Raw genomic sequence first — 20,064 nt, forward strand, 5'->3', positions numbered from 1 at the left:
TTCTAGATTTAAGAACTTTCGTTTACCTCTTACATTGATTATAAGGTTCACATCTTCCCTCTCTACACCGATACACCTCTGCATGTGAAATCAGAATAAGTCTTGAGCCCACCCTCTCAAGCAAAAGTGCTAATTATTATTAATTTGATGATGTTCTTAAAGATTAATGCTGAGTCCTGGCTGGTGTGGCTTAGTGGATTGAGTGCCGACCTGCAAACCAAAAATCAGTGCTGCTTAAAATGATGCAAATGTATTTTTGATATTCAGAACAACATTGTATGGGGGTAGAAATGAAATATTTACAAGAAGGAAACTATCTCTGAGAGGGTAAGGGGTTTTCCCAGCATCCTTCAGAGACTGGACTTACATCCAACAACTCTGATTCCAGGGCACTGCTTTCAGACCCTCATTATTCCTCTCATTCTACTGGTAACCACATAATCTTTCACAAAGGTTTAACCTGCATCAGTTTCTTCATTGTAACATGGATCTGACTGTCTCAGCTTCTTCTCATTATGTAGATACTCCATTACCATCTAGCAAGTAGTCAATACTCCTCACCAGGAGCAGGTTCTCTTTTCATATTCACAAAAAGGGACCAGAAAATAAAAAGCAACTGGCATGGGCCTGTGTGCCACTTGAGGCAGAGATCTGTCCAGAGGATATGCCATCTCTAGCGATTAGCATAGTGCCTGGCATATAATGAACCATGAAAAAAATGTTTACCGATTAAATGAAAGAAGGATGTTTACCCCCAAAGAAATGCAAGCATTTAGAGCTGCTCACCAATATCACATTCCTGGACCAGTGATCATATGCTGCACTAAAGACAGATGGACACTACTTCTACATCCTTCCCATGCACCCTGGTGACAAGGACAGCCATGCCCAGGTAATCAACATTGTGACCCTAACAGCCTACACACCATTGACATTTGCCCTACCCCTACTGGAAGGTGCCCCAAAACTTGAACTTCCTAGCTCATAAACTTCCCAAAAGCTTCTAGTGTGGATCTGTCTATAAAAAGCAGCACTTCTCTGTTGTACAGCAGGTGGTCCCCTCAGACTACTTCCCCCATAGTGTGGAAATGGGCACCTCGGCAAGGAAGGCAACCTGCTGCTTGAATGTGCAGAACCCCGCTTACAGCCTGATGATTTCACTAGTTGTTTTTAAAGTTGTGCAATGCCTGTGATGAGCAATTGGAAATAGGATGCTACTGTCCTCATTAATGCCACTAAGGGCTGCACATACATTTGTCCTGGCAGGAGCCATCGTGGTAATAACAGCAACAGTCTTACCTTTACAAACTACTTCATGTCAAGTCTCATTTTGATTCGTAAAACCACTTTGTGAGTGAAATCTTACCACTGACACTCAGTAACTTCCCAAGGCCCTGTTTTGCTTGTTTGTTTTGTTTTTACTAATGACAGAATTAAGATGTAAAGTTGGTCCCCTAGTCCTTCTGTTCACTGCTTCCTCTGGCAACTGACAACCCAGTCAGCTGGCTGAGGTTGTAACTGTGGAGGGGTATGCTACCCACCAGCTTACCTGAGAGAGGATCTGCCCATGGCATTAAGTTCTAGCCTGATCACTGAGCTAATAACTCTTACAACCTTCTCAGACCCTTGGCTGACCATCTGAGCTTTGAAAATGTAAGCAGTTGGGCAGCTTTAATCCATGTAGATTAATCCTACTGCATTAAATAGTCCCAACCCCCCTCACAGGAGGCAAGGCCTCTTTTCCTAGGTGAATGATAAGGTGGATTTGCATTCTGGTTGTCCTCCACCACCCTTAACAAATTGCAAGGGAAGCGAGTATGTAGTAGAGCCCTGTCTTGTGCATAGTACATAGTGTTATACTCTTGTGTTTGCTTCATCAGTACCTCAAAGCCTTGTGATATACTGATGGATGAGGTCAGTGATATTCCTGAAAATGGCAGCAGCTTTGCTTAGGCATCATTCTCTCGACCTCTTAATCACTGTGGGTTTGTGAGAGGACTCAGGAACCATCTAGTGACTGCCCTGCCAGTGAGCAGATGTATCTGGATGTCAAGTGTTCCAAAGTTTGGTCGTCTGTCCCTCATTCCTCCTTGGCCCGGTAGAGACATCAAATGATAAGAGGCAGAGTGTGGCTGTGCCGGGAAATCTAGGAGCAGACACGGGTTTCCATTTTACTTGACTTGTAGGTAATGACCCTTTTAGGTCCATCAGCTTTCTCTTGTAATTTTTTTAACCTATCTTAAAGTAGATACAATTATTATTTGCTTTACTTAGGAGAAAATTGAGCCCAGAAAGGTTAATAATATTCACAATGATGCATAGCTAATAAGTGGCAGAGTTAGGCTGACCACATCAACATAACCCAAATCTTGTACCCTGTCTACTGTTATCAGCTGTCATCCAAGTGAAAGCAAATGGCACAATGCCAATATGGATGTGTCTAGTCAGGAGCAACCAGATTTAGATATCCAAGAAAGTGGAAATTTTTTGAAAGTTGACTTATCACACTTAGGAAGAAGAACTAGCTGGAGATAATGCTTCTTGAAGTTGGTTTGTGTCCTGTTATAGGCAAAAAACAAACAAACAAAAAAAACAAGAAAGAAAAAATAGATAATTTGTCATTTTAAAAGCATTTACCAGGCACCTATTTCATGCAAAGCAAAACAGAATTAGTTGCTGCTTCTTGAATGCAGTTCCCTGCCTCAGCATTATCATGCTTCATTTCCTTGTCAGTGTCCTGTTCTGGAAGCAAACACCTTCAGGGTCTGTCTTATTCAAAACTATATGCCAGCACCTAGTACAGCCCTGTGTGTAAGGAAAGAGGAGTGATAGACTGTGAGGTCTGGGGAACAGAGATGAGCGAGACATCCTCACTCTTTAAAGAGTTTATGGTGCAATAAACACAAGCGTGTGCATAATTAATACAGTAGATGAGTGGAAGGAGAGAAAAGATGTCAAGAGGGAGGGGTAGATAACTGAGACAGCCTTAAGTTCTAAAGGAGAATTCTAGTGTTATAATAGGTATTATGATGTAATGGAAACAAATTGGCCTTATTTGTTTGAATGCCAGGGTTAAATGCCAGCTTTGTGTCCAAAGAGCTCTATTACCTAGAGGCTCTATGACTTTGGTGAAGTAGGTTATTTTCTCATCTCTAAACCTATTTTCTCATCTCTAAAATAATACACCTACTTCAGAGCTTTGTTGGGAGAAATAATATAGTTAAAGTATATAACACAGATACTAATTTGTTGCAGGTGCTCCGTAAACGGCAATCCCCCTTTAAGTGATCAGCACACTTTAAAATCTCATTTAAATGTTCTCCTGAGTGTTAGCAATCTGACTGAAAAGGCTTTAAACGGGAAGAGCATTTAGGGAAAGGAGAAGGGATTAAGACTAAATGGACATGGTAGAGTTAGATTTTGTTTTAACTTGTTTAAAAATATTATTTTCAGTATTATTATAAAACATAAAAAGGACATTATGCAGTTTACCTACCCTCTTTCTTCTTTAGAGCATTTCTAACTGCAAACGTGATTTTGTCACTGATAAGCTAGAGATAGCCCTCCCCTCTCTGTCTCCTACTGTCTTACACAAACACCCATGTGCACGCACACAGCACACAGGGTTATGTTTGTAAACCCAGATCTTACTGTCTTTGGTATGATGAAATTACTTGTGCTTAAGTTTGATTTTTAAAAGGATCAAAGAGAAGGGTAAGCACTTTTGAACACAAAATTTGTGACAAACAGGATTGTCAAAGCAGAAAAAGTGGAGAGTAGGATACATTCCAAAGATAAATGCAGTACAACACAGTCCAGTACAATGTGATGCGATGCGATGTGATGCGATACAATACAATACTTCCCCACTCTCAGTGGGGAATTGTAAGTACTGTTGAATATGATGTAGAACAGACATCTCAAAAGTGTGACAGTAAAAATTTTGGAGATCTAATGAGTCATACAGTGAGGAGACCACAGTTTATTTTTAAAGCAAGTGGCCTGTTGTGGTACATAAACTGGGGCAGCTAGAAAAGCCTTACTAAGTTCTGATCATGTTTAGATTTAAGTATTAGAGAAATGTTTCCAGTGTACGACACAGCTGAAGTGGGGCGAGCACAGAGGCTGCCCAGAAAACAGTGAAAATAGCAACAGGATTTGGGAGTGATGGTGACTAGACAGAAATAAATAAAGCCTTGAAATTAGACAGAATATTGAACCTTGGAAAAAGAAGCCCTAGAGGAGAAATGTGGGTGTGTTTTTTTTTTCATTAAAAAAACCTTAATATTAAAAACAGTTTCACTGCTTTAGTTTCAGTACCTACAGGCATTTTACAACTGAATTCATTTCAGGATTCTGCTCACTTCCTCATTCGTTATTTATCCACTCATTCATAAAATGTTTACCGAGCACCTGTCAGGAATGCCTCCTGCATTGCTGACACTATGTTAGGAACAAAGATGTCCAGGGACAGTGAGACTGGCTTCTGCCTCCAGCTCAGTCTAATGAGGATGATGGGCAGCTGCACAAAGACCGGCCATTAGGTGTGATGAGTGGCAAAGTGGTCAAATGGGATAGGAGAGTGGCACTGAATTAGAAGCTTAAGGCGAGTCAGTTGGAGGTGGCAGTTCAGGTGTTTATCATGGTAGTGAAGTCGTCTAAGTTATAAAGGTGAAAGTCCTAGAACAGATGGCAGATTTAGTGGTTGGGAGCTGGGGAGTGGGGAGAAGGGGTGATGCGTGGTATTTATCAAGTGGCATTGTGGAGCACGGATCAGAAGAAGCTAAGTGTTATTCTCTGTCTCAGGGCAGATTATCTTCTCTGACATATGCTGATGGGGGCTAGGGGCTGTTAGGCAAAGCTCTGACCACTGCTTGCACTGTGGTGCTCTACTAACCTACCATGAATGCGCACTAATACACTGTGATTCATGTTTGTAACAGTAAAATATCTATCTTACTGGAATTGTTAAATAGATTACAGTCTACACTATGGAATGTGATTAAAGATATTAAGAAACATGGTATTTATATATTTGGTTAAAAGTAGGGAAAGATTCAAGTTAGGATCTCATTATATATATAGTGTGTGTATATATATTCAAATGGTGTGAGAAATATCTGTGCAAGTCCAGTGCACAACCGTCTATGTGCCTCGTGGATAAGAGGCAGGAATACACAGCAGTGAGGAAAGAAAAGCTGGAGAAATGGAGAAGAGACCAGAGAACCTCTCAAATTTTATTTATTTTCCTATATAGTTCAAATTTTACGACATCCATGGAGTTTGTTTTGTAACTTAAAGAGGGTGAAATAATGTCCGAGAAGCCCATTGAGCACAGCCTCTGCCATGTAGCCAGTAGTACTGACTCTTTCAAGGCAGCAAAAAAATATGACTTGCACAAAATGATTTAAATCTGCATGCAGCCTCATATTGGTGGTTGTAAATATTTTCTCTCTCTGCTAAAATGGAATGAAGTTAATATCTTAAATTATGGTTAATAGATTTTAGTTTAAATATGTGTTCTGCTTATTTAGTCATTAAGGACTTAATTGTTCAAAGCTAAGTTTGAAACAAGAAGCTTTACAAACCTAGATGACACTAGACTTTAGCACTAAAAAATTTCTCATCAACCACTATGGTTTTATCTTTATGGTACTAAACTTTAAAAATATTTAACATTCAGGGATCATTGGTTGGCTATCATTGAAAACCAAAGTCAAATTTTTCCTTTTATGAAATCTCATGCAACAGTAACCAATAGACAAATATTTAGAAAACTGAGTTGCAGTTTGATTTTGTACAGCTTTTTATTTATAATGCATGTCAAACACACAGTAAGTAGATCATCTTAATTATATTTATTTAGTCACTCTGGTTTTTATGAAAAGTTACAAATAAATTTAATTGAAAATCAAGTTGTTTTTTGAAATGTACTGAGAACTTCTGTTAAAATTCTTCAGATGTGTTTCTTTGTAATTAAAAAGAATCACTTATAATTTGAGTTAACATTTTCACATTTCTCTTGTGGGTAAATTAAGCCTTTCAGCTACTAGACTTTCCTAAAGCAAGACACTATTGTGCCAAAGAAATGATAGAACAAATTATGATTGAGAATATCAAGACTTTAAAAAAAAAGGATATCAAAACCTCAAAAGCTATTTCTTCTTTACATGCTAATTGTATTAATAAGTATCTTAAAACCTTTGTTCTTTATTTTTATTGCATTGATATCTGGCAAAACTATTTTTCCTGTGAAGAAATAATATGGTAAAATACTTATATTTTCTTAATTTTTTAGATCCATACATTTTTTTAAAATTTGAAGATTCCTAAAATATATTCCATATTAGAGTGTTCTCTCTCCATTTCTAACCCCAGTCTCCTTAAAAGTTGATTTAAATATATTGTATATCTTAAAACTGATGAACTTTTGGCACATGGACTTTCTGTATTAGAGTTATAAGACAAAATTGAGGTATGTTCCCAAGTGATCAACTTCTAGCAGCAACACCCCCCCCCCCCCCCAGCAGAGGAAAACTTAGTGAAATTAAATGGTATTTTTTTACACTAGTCATCACTGAACACTTGGTTCTTTGGTCCACTAGCTGAGGGTAACTGGAGGCTTATTTAAACCTCCTAGTATTTCCATGGATTTTTTTTCACCTTCTCCTTTCTAAATTAAGCTTTTTATTTTGAGATCATAGATTCACATGCAATTATAAGAACTAGTACAAGGAGATCCCATGTACCTTTTACTGAATTTCCCCAGTGATAACATTTTAGTAAAACTGTAGCACATCCTCCCCACCAACGTGTTGATATTCACATAGTTCATCAGACTTATTTAGATTTTTCCAGTTTCATTTGTACTTGTGTGCGTCTAGTTAGTCCTGTGTCATTTGATCACATGTGCAGATAGATGCCTGTGTCCACTGCCACAGTCAAGACAGAGGACATGTTCATCACCATAAGGCTACCTTCTGTTGTCCATTTTTACCACACCCTCCCCTTTCCCCATGGACTTTTCACAGATTGGACTAGCAGTCTATTCCCTGGCGATGTTTCGGGAAGTAACTAATTTGTTCTTTTCCTCTTGTGAATGTCTGCAAATAAATAACACGAAGTAAGTGAACAGCGTTCCACCTTTCTGGAGTTGTGCACCTTCCTGTTGCTTGGCAAAGGGAACCAACAGCAGGGGCGAAGGGCTGCCTCTGGGGCGGGGCAGCATTTCTAACTCTCTGGAGGCACAGAACCAAATTTGCCACCTTTGTTTTCATTCTCAGATTACGCTCGATTTGAGGCCAAAATCCATGACCTACGAGAGCAGATGATGAACCACAGCATGAGCTCCGGGTCCGGGTCCCTGCGAACCAATCAGAAACGCTCCCTCTATGTCAGGTAGGCAACGGAGCATTTCTTACTGTGATCTGTACTTTGTGAGCAATCCGCTTGGGGAGACAAAGGAACACCTTGCAGGAAAGGATCATGTGTTCTTATTAACCCATGCTCATCAATACACCACTGTAAGACCTTAAATTTAACCATTTTTGAAGAAATTTTTGAAATGCCATTATGTTAAATTAGTAAAAGGCCCTTTTTAAAAACAAGTTATTCTTTGAGCATGTTACAACCCAGGGTAAAGTTCTTAGCACAGGATGCAGTGAAAATAATGAGAAAAGATGTTTTTAATTTTGATACATCTTAGATTGAGTATGTGGACCAAAGCTCTGGACATGTGCTCACCAGCAGTATGGGAAGCAGGTATTCCCGTATCACCTCTAGACCTGCTTGATTTCTACTGCATTAACTTTGGTGTATTGATTTGACATGAGACGTACTCTTTTATAGAGTTATGTGTTTTCCCTAACACATTTTGGTAGAAAGACTTTCCTCTGTGGCATCTAATTACCAATCATTTCTCAGACCATAAAAGTTACTTGTTCCTTGCCTGGAAAAAAACTCATTAATTTACCAAACCAAAAAAAAAAGATTGATTGAACTTGAAATGCCTTTCAGTCTTTCATCCTCATAGTTAACTCTTGAGAAAGATCCATCCTCACTCAACTATAACATGTGCCTCTTCTTAGCACAAGCCTCCTATATCCCTTCCAAAATATATTTTGCCAGTGCTGACTGTACTTTAAAAAATAATATAAGTATGAGCGGCCACCAAGGGAAAGTGGAGGTTAATGAATGGACTAAATGAATCCAGCTACCAATGGAGGATCCATGTCCCTTGTCACTGTATTCTCTCTCTCTCTTGCCAATCTGCCCCAGAATCTGGTCTGACTCCCACCTAAGGTCGTATTCTCCTCACCTGAAATTTCACTGTCTTTTTCTAGAGACACTAAATGATGTACTTGAATCGACTTGTCCCGTTGATTCCACTTTGGCTATAAAATCATCTCTTGTGTGTCAGAAAGGCACAGCAGGGCCAAGAAGGGAACAGCATTCCAGAAGGCAGCAGGTTCTCTTGGGCCTTGAGTGGCAGGCCATTCTGACCAGCGTAGAGTCCCTTCTCACTCCAGACGGTTCCAGTACCTCAGAAGCCCAAGATTTTAAATTTTAAAAAGTCAGAATATTAGCATTCCACATTGCCCAACTGTAGTTTGGAAGATTACTTTTGACATGCTTCTCCATAATCTGTGGAAGGAATTATTGAGAAGCACCGTAGAGCGTTATAAGCATTATAAGCATTATAAGACTATAATGACATCACAGGTATAATGGGAAGTGGCTATTTCTGTTTCCCTCACTTGTGTTTTATTGCTGGTCTTTGCAATACAAAATATTCTTTAATTTTGAAATGTTTTAGTCTTGGGTAGCAACTTGGGAAAGCCAATTAGGTTAATAAGCTAGAGATAAATCAGTTAATGAAAACAATGATTATATAGAATAAAACTGGAAGGAAAAATCACCATAGTGTTGGTATCTTGTTAAAAATAGAATGCACAAAATATTCATGCACTAGAAGAAGTTCCCTGAAAATATACTGATGATAATTTAGTCCTTTTAATAAAGTTGTAGATTAGAAAAATTAAGTGATATGATATTACATAAAACTAATAGACTTATTTGAAAGAGTAGTGTTTATCAAAATCAAAACTTTATTCTCTAATGTGGTAATTAAAATATGACATAAAAAGATCAGAAGACTTAAGGTAAAAAAGAATGTTATCTTTTTAACATTCTAACAGTTGAATGTTGTATTGAAATGAGAAACTGCTTTTAAGTGAGTCTCAAAACTAGCTAATACTTTGAGAAATTTTCCAAGTGATTTCCCTACAACATGCAAAAGTGGTATTAGGTTTCCAGTGTTCAATGTTTATTAATACTTATGTTGTGGGTAGAGGGCTGACTGCAGCATCTATATGACTCCTGGAGCCATAGAGTAGGAAGAGATACGGGCCATACGCAGAGTGAAAATCAGAGGGAAAGAATGTCCTAGAGCATCCCTGGCCTTGTTCTCATGTGAAGACACAGAGACCCCCCCCAACCCCTGCCAAAAAGCAAAAAGGCAGTAAAATGAAATGCACTAGCAAGGCCTTTGGGGAATCCTTACTAAAAATAATTCTATAAGTTTGTACCTTTGTTGCTTAGGGGTGTTTTTTTTTTAAATTTTACACCAATTTTGGCTATAGGATTTTCATAGAGATGCTTGCTATATCTAGAGTACTTGAATAGAACTAGTGCCAGTTGGTTGTGCTTATTTTATACAACTGACTAGTTGCTCTCTCAAAATAAATGAGAGCAGGGTTTCTCTGATTATGTAACTATCAGATAATGAGCATGTCCCTTTGATCTGGGAATAGTGTCCTGGAATATTTATGTAATTCTAGAGCTGGAAGGAACCCTAGCTGTCACCAGGTCTAATGTTTAATTTGCAGAAGAGGAAACTGAGGCCCCAGGAAGGAAGAGAATTGCCCAGGACTCCACAGCTATTTGGTGACACAGACCTTCTACTCCCTTCTCCCCACACCACTCTGCCTCCCAAGGGTGCAGCTTATGTGGAATCTGATGTTGAATGCACTTTAGCTGTGATTCCCAGTCTCTTCTGTCAGCATTGCACCACTCTTAGATTAAGGAATAGGTAAGCTGAGAAGAGAAGAAATTTAAACATAAATCTCTTTGGGTTTTACAGAGGATAAACTGTGCTTTAGAACATATGAGATTCCCTTAGTATCATTCACATATTTCTATAAAGCAAAACCTAAACCAGAAAGCAAGCACTCTCTTTGTTCTGTGATAAACAGCTTAGCAGACTTAGAATATTTTTGCTCACCATAAACCACCATTCCCCTTGTAGTTGCCCGCCCTCCCTCTCTCTCTCCCTCTCTCTCTCTCTCTCTCTCTCTCTCTCTCTTTATCTCTCTCTCTCTCTCTCTCTATCTATCTCACTCTCTCTCTCTCTCTCTCTCTCTTTCTCTCTCTCACTCTCATTCATTCTCCCCCCACCCCACTCCTAGCCTGCCTTGACCTGGCTATGCCTGGGAGGATGGATGCATCTCAGGATCATGCAGAAACTGGCCTCATTCTCCAATTAGAAATGATTCTCCCAGGTGATAGCTGTTTGAGTTGAAAGGAGGCAGAGGAAACTAACATCAATCATACCTGAGCCAGGGAGAGTTTTAAATTTGACCCAACCCTAATTATAATTATTTTTCTTCTATCAATCTTCTGTGTAAGCTGCTTGAAGTACTTTGGTAGTGTTGTACACATGGAGTTGCTTGTTGCTAATGATATAACTATGCATGTTCTGTGCGAAATGATTTGGATATATTCGATTTAATGGGCTGTTTGTATTGTGTATTTCCTGCGTTGTGAAACATATCTAGCTGTAGAACCTTCAAAGTAAATAAAATGTTCAAAGTTTGAATAAAATATTTTGCAAAATGCTCTACAAGTACATTATCAATTCTTCAGACATAGATAGATGCACTCGGCTCCTAAGCCACAGGAATACAGATTTTGTTGTATGTACTTTGAGGCTCTCCACATGGGCAGATGGAGGTCTTGCTGCCTTTATAATATGTGCTCCCCTTCTTACCTGCCAGCTGGTTTAAAAGCACCCCTATGACAGAGAACCAGGCTTTTTCTGCTGCTGATAGAAATGGGCCTTTGTATCCAAGTACTATTAAGAAAGGTCAGAGATATAAGGGGATTAAAGTTACACAAAAGTGCAAAAAGCCAAGGAAAGATTCTTTTTCCTGATAAAAGAGAGTGAAAGTCCCCATGACACTGAGGAGAATAGGGAGGAGAAGAAAGAAAAGCAGGTAAGTCTTCCAATGAGGAGTGAAAGGTCACAGGCAAGACTGTAAAAGACAAACTTGGCCCATGTTCATTTGTTAATAGAAGGTATCAGTTTTGAGAGTTCAAGTGAATAACCTCTCCTTGTGAATTTGGGTTTAAAAGGCAGTTGCTGTTACTTACTTATGCATTCATGGAGCATTTGTTTCATGTGTGTCCTGTGCCAGGACCTGGAATGGAGACCGAGGACCCAGCAGTAAAAGTCATGTTTCCTGTCTGCAAAACATTCATGTCCAGTGAGTGAGGCAGATGAGGGGCAGACAGTCACGGCACAGTGAGATGTGAAAAGGGAGCTCTAGAAAGGCCTGGAACTTTTATTGCTTCCCAATTAATGCAAGGGTATCTGAATTGGGTCTTCAAGATCATAGATGAGTTCACCCAGAGGCCTTCTAGTCTTTTTACTCAAAGTAAAAAACACACTCTTCATCATGACCCAGTGAATACATACACCATACACACAATGCTCAAAGAAAACTTTCATTAAACCGTATTAATGCTTTTTATGTACAGTGTTCTTGGTTATTTTCCATTCTATTTGTCTGCTTTTTTAAATAAAATGAAGGTCACATCTCATTATCTCAATTTAATAACTCACAAATGGGCCAGTATCCATGGCTGGCAGACAAGTGAACAGGAAAGAGCATTCCAGGCAGATGTCACAGCAACAGACAAGCTGATCATCATTCACTCCAGTACATTTAGCATCTCTGGGATCCCTCACCCTTGGTGTTCTAGCCAACTTGGAAACCCATTGTCCCTGGTACAGATGAGTAAGTGGAAGTGAAGAGAAACATTTGGGGGGCAACTTCTAGGGGTTAACCATTATGGTAGTGTTCTATACGTATTTTCCCATATGATCCTTCTGACAACCGAAGAGTCAGAGACTACTTTCTCCATTTTATAAACAAATAAACTAAGACTCAGAGTCATTAAATAATTGCCTTAAGATTATAGAGCTGGTCTGGATGTGAGCGTAGATGTTCAGGTCCTATGTGAGAGGCAGCACAGAGCAGTGTGAGGAGCATGGCTCCTGGATTCTATCACTTACTAGCTCAGTGTTGTGGACAAGTCAGTCTCTCCCTTAGTTTCTTTTCCTGTGGGATGAGAATAATCATAAGACACCATAAAATGGATGTGAACGGGAATTTAAATGAAGTAGCAAATTTAAATACCTGGCACAAGGAAGCAATTGATATATGTTGATGCTATTTCTCATTTATTGTAAAGACAGCCTTTCCCCTGTAGAACAGAAATGCCATAGAACTGATTCTGAGCAAGGTACCATTTTCGTAGCAGTGGGATGAGACACCCTTGTTGCTGTGATTTCCTTCGGCAAGAGAAGAAGGACAGACTTCCTGGCATTCTTACATTTTTGCTCCTCTAGACCCCATGGAGGCTGAAGGGAAGGGCCAGAATTCTAGGGCTCCAGAATGTCCAGCTTTGTCAACTCTTCAGACATTTCTCATCCCCCACAAAAGTCTAACCAGAGGAAGAATTTGAACAGAATTCAGCTGGAGACACAAATAAAAGTCACTGTGCTTAAGCGTCCTCTAGGCCTTCCAGGTCTTCATAGATGTCATCGATGCCCCTAACCCCATGGTTTCATCCACTTCCCCTCTGCATTCTCCACTACCTTCAAGTCTGCTCTGGATTTGAAGGGCTTGTTTCTTTTTTACCATGGTTCTAATACTTTAACTTGGTAACTAAAAGTTGCTGCTAAGACAGTTTCGAGGTCTGCCTTCTGTCCCATTGTTTAACAGAGGCTTTCTGACATTGATTCATTTGGTACATTGATGCTTTTATTCAACAAACATGGTTTATGTACTTACCTACAAAGTATCAGTCTGATGTAGATGTTAAGGATACAGAGATGAATAAACACAACCCTCCTTCCTTCAGGATTCTTGTAGTCCACATCTGTAAGCCCCTATTCAAATAGTGTGCAGGTCATCTTTCTAACTATCATTTCCTGATACCTCATGTTTTACACACCCTGTGATTATTTTCCCATTTTAATCTTTACAACATGCTTATTAGTCTTCCTACAGTGAAATCTGCCCAGAAGACCACTGGTATTTAAAGGTGATCTGTAAAAATAGTTGCCACTCTGGTCTTTATTAAGGTTTATGGTAAAACTCCTTGAAATGGAAATACCATTCAATACTGGACCTGCAAACCCCAGTTAATGCCTTAATTTCATCTTGTCCTTAATGTCTTACATCATTGTGCTTGACATAAAGATGTCTCCTTAATAAATATTTGTTGAATGAATTCCTGGACTGTCTTTCCTATATAGATGTGAAAAAAATAGAATATAAGCCAAGATGTTGGAGCAACCAGTCCTATGGAGGTTCAATACCAGCTGGGCTGCCACTAAGTGCATGGATCCTGGCCATGTCCTGAGGAACCAGCACTAACTCCCGGTCCTGGGGTTTCCAGGACACATCTGGCACTACGTGGCCTTTCAGTCTGCTGCACTTGCATGCTAAGCTCTGTGCTTCTCTTTAAACTGGGACCTAATCCAATAATAGATTTAGACAACCACTCAACCTCTCGGTGAGTGGGCTTGGGGTAGGGGTAGGGCCCAGGGTGAAGTTCATCCTGTGTTTCATTCTCAACACCCATAGTCTTCATTTTAAGGATATAACACTGGAAGTTACATTGAGGGAAATCTTGAAAACAAATCCAGCCCAGGATCCTTCATCCAAATGGATCCTTCCCATTCTACGGGAAGGATGTCCCCACCTGATTGATTTTGGTGGGAGGAGAATGATACATTATTTTATAAATAAGAAACTCTGTTTGTTTGTTTTTTGTTTGTTTAAACAGTAGCATACTCTCCCAATCCACTTCCTGCCCCCAGGTCACTGATGGCCAGTGACCGGGGATGGTAAGCATGGGGAATAGAGCCTCTCAAGAGACTGCAGTGTGAAGCTGCTTCCAACTCACGAGGCTTGAATTTCTCAAGGAAGTTTAAGGCAAAACCATGAAATCTGTGGACCTCTTTATTGGTCAGATTTTTATCTTCTTCCTCTTCAGCCTTGGACCCCACGTGCTCTTAGTGGCTGTCCCCAGGGGCCATGTCACAGTCAGCTGTGTGCACCCCGGCCCAGTACTTGGCACAGCGCTGGCTGACAATGGCATTTTTAGTGCCTCTCATTCATTCTCTCATATATTCTTATTTGGCAAAATCATCATTTACTCATTCAGAAATACCATAGATTGCCTCAGAGCAGTAAATAAAATCTTGGATTCAGATTTCTTACCTCTCTTAAAATCTTACTGAGAGACATGAGCCAGTATCGGAGCAGTTTAATAATATGAAGCAGAAAGTCTAGACTTGAGAAACCAGAAGAGAACTGATGAGGGCTCTGCAATGCCTGGGGTACCCTGTGTGAGCCACCCTGAGAGGCCAGACCTTCTATGCCAGTGCTTCACTCCTGACTTTGTTTAAACCTCACAACAGCAGTGCTGTGTATGACGCAGGTGGCTGTTACCCCCATTCGACAGAGGAGGAACCTTGTTGAAGGCCAAAGATGTTTAAAAATTACCTACACAAGGTGCTACAGGGCCAAGTCATATTCTTTACCCAGGTACGTCTCTCACTGAAGGCCATGCTGATTGTCTATACAGTGTGGTGAAGACAAAGCTAATCCTGTAGAGGCACAGGTTAAATTCCTATCTATAGGTCTGTCATTTATACTGTATATAAAGATGTTCTCTGTAGAGACCCGGCTTCTGGTCCGGACTTCAAATCTTACTGATGGCTAAGACGAGTTTCTCATTTATAAAATGAACATAATACCTAGTTCACAGGCTGGTTTTTAGGATTAGGTTAAAAAGCAAGCCTATCAAAGAGCCTATTAGATGGGACTTACAGGTACGGGGAGGTCCCTGCACCCCTTTGAGTGCTCAGAGCCTGCCCCGTAAGCTGGCACCTCCCTGAAAGCAGAACAGAGTTGGATTCTTCATTTACACTCTGAGACTTATTAACATTATGTTCACTCTTTTGGGCATTTGCATTTTTAATTGCCTCTTAATTGTTGAATAAAGGGTCTTGTCTTCAGGCAGCTAATTTTAAGCCAGAAATAGAAAGGAGGAGGAGTCATGGGGTGCCTGGGGGAGTTTTCTTTTTCCCCTGAAATGATAGGCTGGCCCTGATTTTTAAAAGGTTTCTAATTTTAGATTTCTGTAGGAAGAAGGACAAAAGTACCATGGGTTACCCTTTCACTGACCATCACATTTTTTCTCCAACCCTCTACCTCTGGATCTATAATTTGAGACATCATTTTTGTTGATGGCAGGCCCTCACTCACTCACTCACTCATCCAGAAAAACCTTCCGAGTCATAACCATCCAACTTCTATTGTTCTGTGCTCTAGGGATAAAAAAATTAATAGAGCATCTTTTCTGCCTATTTCTGCTGCTCCGCTCCACCCCACAATAATCACATTTCCAGAAATCTTGCATCCCTAGAAGAAGTGGTTGGCATCTTAGCCCAAAATTACTACTTTCTAGAACAACCTGGACAGCTCTAGCTAGAAGAGAGAGCAGAACAGTAACAGATGGGACACAGGATCCTCACAGAAGAGAACAGGTGAAAGGTGAGGGCATGGAAAAATTGAGGAAACCTTCCACCTAAATCATGAGGTCAGGTTAAGAGCAAGAAGATAGTCTCAAGCTAGTTTTTCATTAATCTCAGTACCTGACACATTCTGGGAATTCTTTAAATACTTCTTGAGCGAATTTTGTGAGTGGTAATTGAGGATGATGATTAAACAGAACATGGCATTAGGAGAACCATCAATGACTCATAACCGATGGTTGAGCACATGCTTCTCTGTGTTCCTCTGCATCTCATAACTGTTCTCTTCTAACCCTTTCATGCCTATTGACTCACCTGGCCCCTCTGCTGGGTGCTGAGTACTTCTCGGATGGAGATGTACCAGGTTACAGTATATATTTGCACAGTGAGGTATAGAGTAACTGCTGAGTCAATCAAGTTAATGAATTGTGTATGTCACTAGATTGGAGAGCATTTAACTGTAATTCAGATTTTGCTTGATCAAGTGAGTATGCTGTCCTGTTCAGGAGTGAGAATCATATCAGGCTACATTCTTTAAAACTCATTCAGCCAAACAAATGCCATACTTAATATAGGTTAAACTTCAAATCCATTTTCCCTTTTATTATAAATCCATAAGAAGTATATAATAACATTCACAAGTACTTTTAAAATAATAATCACAATCATAATAAGTAGCAAATCATAATTGTATCATATTCTGTGCTAGACAATTTGCCAAGCACCTTTTGTGGATTATTTAATTCTCACAAAAACCCTATGAGATGAGTACTATTTTTATTCCCATTGTAAAGAAGAAAAAATGGAAGCCAGTCTTGAAGTTTACCCATAAGAGGCAAAACTGGGACTAGAACCTAAACATGCTCTCTGTGCCCTTACCTGCAGAGCCCTGTGGCTTTATTAAAGGGCTTTCATTTATTTTCTTTTATTTTGATTGATTTGATACAACATGTCTGTAAGTGGATATTGTTATTTCACAGTTTTTTAATAAGGAAGCTAAGGCACAGAGTACTAAGCTATCTACTCTCATTTCCAAGTGTAGAGTAATACCAAGCCATCGACTCAGTCCATTCTCTTTAAAGATGTGTAAACACACAACTCACATGTATATTTTTTCAGTGTTTGCCTTGTGTTTCATTTACTGGCAAGAGACATACTACATGATTTTTATAGGCCTACATTATTAAACATCAAAGGAGTAGTTGAATATCACACAGTCACCTTAGATCCTATACTCTAGTTTGAAGACGCCCAGAGCATGTGGATTTGTGATTAAATTGAGGGAGTCCCCACTGAGCTGTGGCCATTACAACAGTATGAACAAATTCTCTGCCTCTCTTCTGCCAACACAGAGCCTGTAGCCTGAGCAGCCCTATACAAAAAAAGTCCCACATCAAAAAACACAACCGAAGTGACCATCACACAAAGCATCCTGCCCATGGGGTGGGGGGAGGCATGCAGCCTGACACCCACAACCAGCTACACAATTTGCAGGGCTCACCACAAAATGAAAATGTGGGTCTCCTTGTTCAAATATTTGAATATCAAGATAGCGGGAGCAGAAGCATAGTAATAAGTGATGCCTCTGGGTGCCTGTACAGCCCCAGGCCCACTCCCGCTGACCGGGCTTAGGGCATTTTTCTCAAAACCAAGAGCATGTGTAATTTTCTGAGTATGAAGTGCAATAACTATGGAAAACACAAAGTCAGTATTGGAATACTTCGAGGATCCAAGCATTGTCTTTTACCTAAGAGTACCTTATATAAATTATCCATGTCTGCTTGTAGGATATGTGGAAACAATCTTCCAGTCCTGTTAGTGCTTGAGAAACTTCCAATTCCCACTTGCTCTGAGCCTCCAGCAGCCCCCTTTGTTGTCCACTTGGCATAATCTCGCTCCACTGAAGTAAATCTTTCAAGAGCTAAGTGGTGTCATTATTTCACATTGTTAGCACCTACAGTACCCTCTTATCTTCCTGTTTTGCCAGTTTCTGCCCCTTCAGGACTACATTTTAGAAGTGCCTCAGAGGACTTTGGCAATCACTGGGACTTGTTTGGCTGTTGGGGTTCCTTCTATGTGTCGTTTTCTAAATGCAGAGGCTGCAAGGCTTGCAGGCTTCCCTGACCAGCAACATTAGAATAAAAGCAAATTAGGGGCTTGACATGGGACTGACAACTTAATTTCATCCAGTAGGAATTCTAAAAATAATGAACACACATACAAATTATAATATATATTTTAATTAATTGCTCTTTATTATTGCCATCATTTTCTATAAGAAAGGGCATTTTAATGCCAAAAGAAAAATAAGAATATAATCTGAGTTTGAGGAAAATTATTCAAAATTTCAAAAGTTATATTGTCAAAATCTTACCAGGGGAATTTTCATATCTCCTCTATCCATGTAATCCTACCTTATAGCTGAAAAAATAAATAAGGCAAACATTGTGATGGATAATTGTTTGATTCTTAATCCTGAATCTTTAGGTTTTAAATGTCTCTAAAATACTTGGGTTGCATTTTGACCTTTGTCCTTTCTTGACAAAGAAAAACATTTTAGATTTCTTTTTCCTCATGTATACGCTTCATCTTTTATACTCTTCTCAATAACTAAGAAACCCAGATGCATCCTCTGTGATAAACTGATGCTTGCTTTTTGATATGCTTATTAAAGATAATAAGAAATTTTTATTATCCAAACTGATTCTATTTAAAGATGTTATCACCTTATATTTCCAACTGTATTTTAAAACAGTGTATAGCTGTACTGCTTCTGCCCAGATTGCTCATATCACATGCATTTTTTCCCCTTGACTTTCTTAAAAGTGCAGATTTTGCCTGTCAAATGTAGGATTCTACACTTTTTAAAAAGCTGATTCCAAGGGTAAAATAATGAGAAAATAGCATGTATACTGAATAAAACTCTATAATAAAAAGGATTTTGGAGGTTTCTGGTGACTTCCATCATAAAAATACAAATTCTCATTTCCAGTCGCTTCTTCTGAATGGAGCCACCCCTCCCTCCCTATTTAGGAGGGCTCTGAGCCAGTGATCAAGGAGGCTGTCTTTGCTTCAGGTTGCTGTGAAGCCAGGTTAGTGGAGAGTTTCTCCACGTTGAATGAACTCCATTATTGGCTCTTTATAAGATAATTACAGTTTTTTCCTCTGTTCCTAAAATTCCCTGTTCCTCTCCCATCCCTCATAAATGGATGCCCCCATACCACTCCCACCTCCGCAACACACTAAATGAGTCCTTGGTTATATAATGAATTCAGGTATCCTAAGGACAAGTAGATAACGATGTAAATTTAAATCTCATCATATTTCCAAGGGAATGTCATTATTATGCCCAGTCTACAATTAATAAAACCAAGGTTAAATAGTTTATATTATTGCCCAAAGTAACCAAGGAGGACAAATATAACTCAGTTCTGTCTGATGCCAAGTCCCTGCTATTAACCTTAGTGTCCAGGCTATCAGGAAAACATCACATTTTCTTGGTCATGCTAATTTCAGGTATGCTCTCTCATTCTATTAGTACTTATAATTGTTAAAGAAAGTCCTGTGAGTTTTGTGCTAGAAAATATAGTCATGTAATGTATAGTGCATCTCCCACAATAGTAAAGGACCTTAAAGATGGTCAATGAGTGAATTCTTGACAGGGAGTTATAATGACTCAAATTTCAACCATAGGGTCACAACCTTGGTCAAATATACATTCTCAGCAAAGAGGCATGAGGTTTCCTGCTATGGCCTCTGAGTACAGAATGGGGGGATTGTAATATCTTCCTGAGTAACCTACAGCGTGTATAGTTTAGTGGGACAGAGATGTGCTTCAGTTTTCTTAGTGAGTATTAATTACAAAATACTATGTAGGATGCTGTCAGGAGTGAAAAGGTAGATCAGATATTCCCTCAAGGATTCAGTTAAAGCTAGTTGGAAAAAACAGATAAAAATAAAATTATGTTATTCTGAATCCAGACTCTGCTCCAGGATCTGACAATAAGTAGGGAGTAGGAAATAGAGGGGATTTAAGAGGTCAAATATAATGGGTTCCAAAAGTAAAGCTATATTTGCAGGGAGGGGTGTCATCTTTGGCGGTGTAGTTCCTCTCTGCAGGAGGTAATCGGGGACTGTCATAGAATGACACACTTATACCTCTAGAATACCAG

At 39.4% G+C, this 20,064-nt stretch overlaps 1 protein-coding gene across 29 annotated transcripts in view; it reads left to right on the top strand.

Annotated features, from left to right (window-relative positions):
- DLG2 (discs large MAGUK scaffold protein 2) overlaps positions 1-20,064 on the top strand; it is a 1,904,207-nt gene that overhangs the window by 1,744,373 nt on the left and 139,770 nt on the right. For all 29 annotated transcript variants that reach the window (XM_036030125.1, XM_036030122.1, XM_036030121.1 and 26 more), the window contains one exon: positions 7,284-7,398. In XM_036030125.1, coding sequence (XP_035886018.1) covers positions 7,284-7,398 — 115 coding nt within the window. The remainder of the gene's footprint in view (positions 1-7,283; positions 7,399-20,064) is intronic.

This window comes from Phyllostomus discolor, chromosome 6, assembly GCF_004126475.2.
Source record: "Phyllostomus discolor isolate MPI-MPIP mPhyDis1 chromosome 6, mPhyDis1.pri.v3, whole genome shotgun sequence".
In the NCBI taxonomy this organism is placed as follows: Eukaryota; Metazoa; Chordata; class Mammalia; order Chiroptera; family Phyllostomidae; genus Phyllostomus; species Phyllostomus discolor.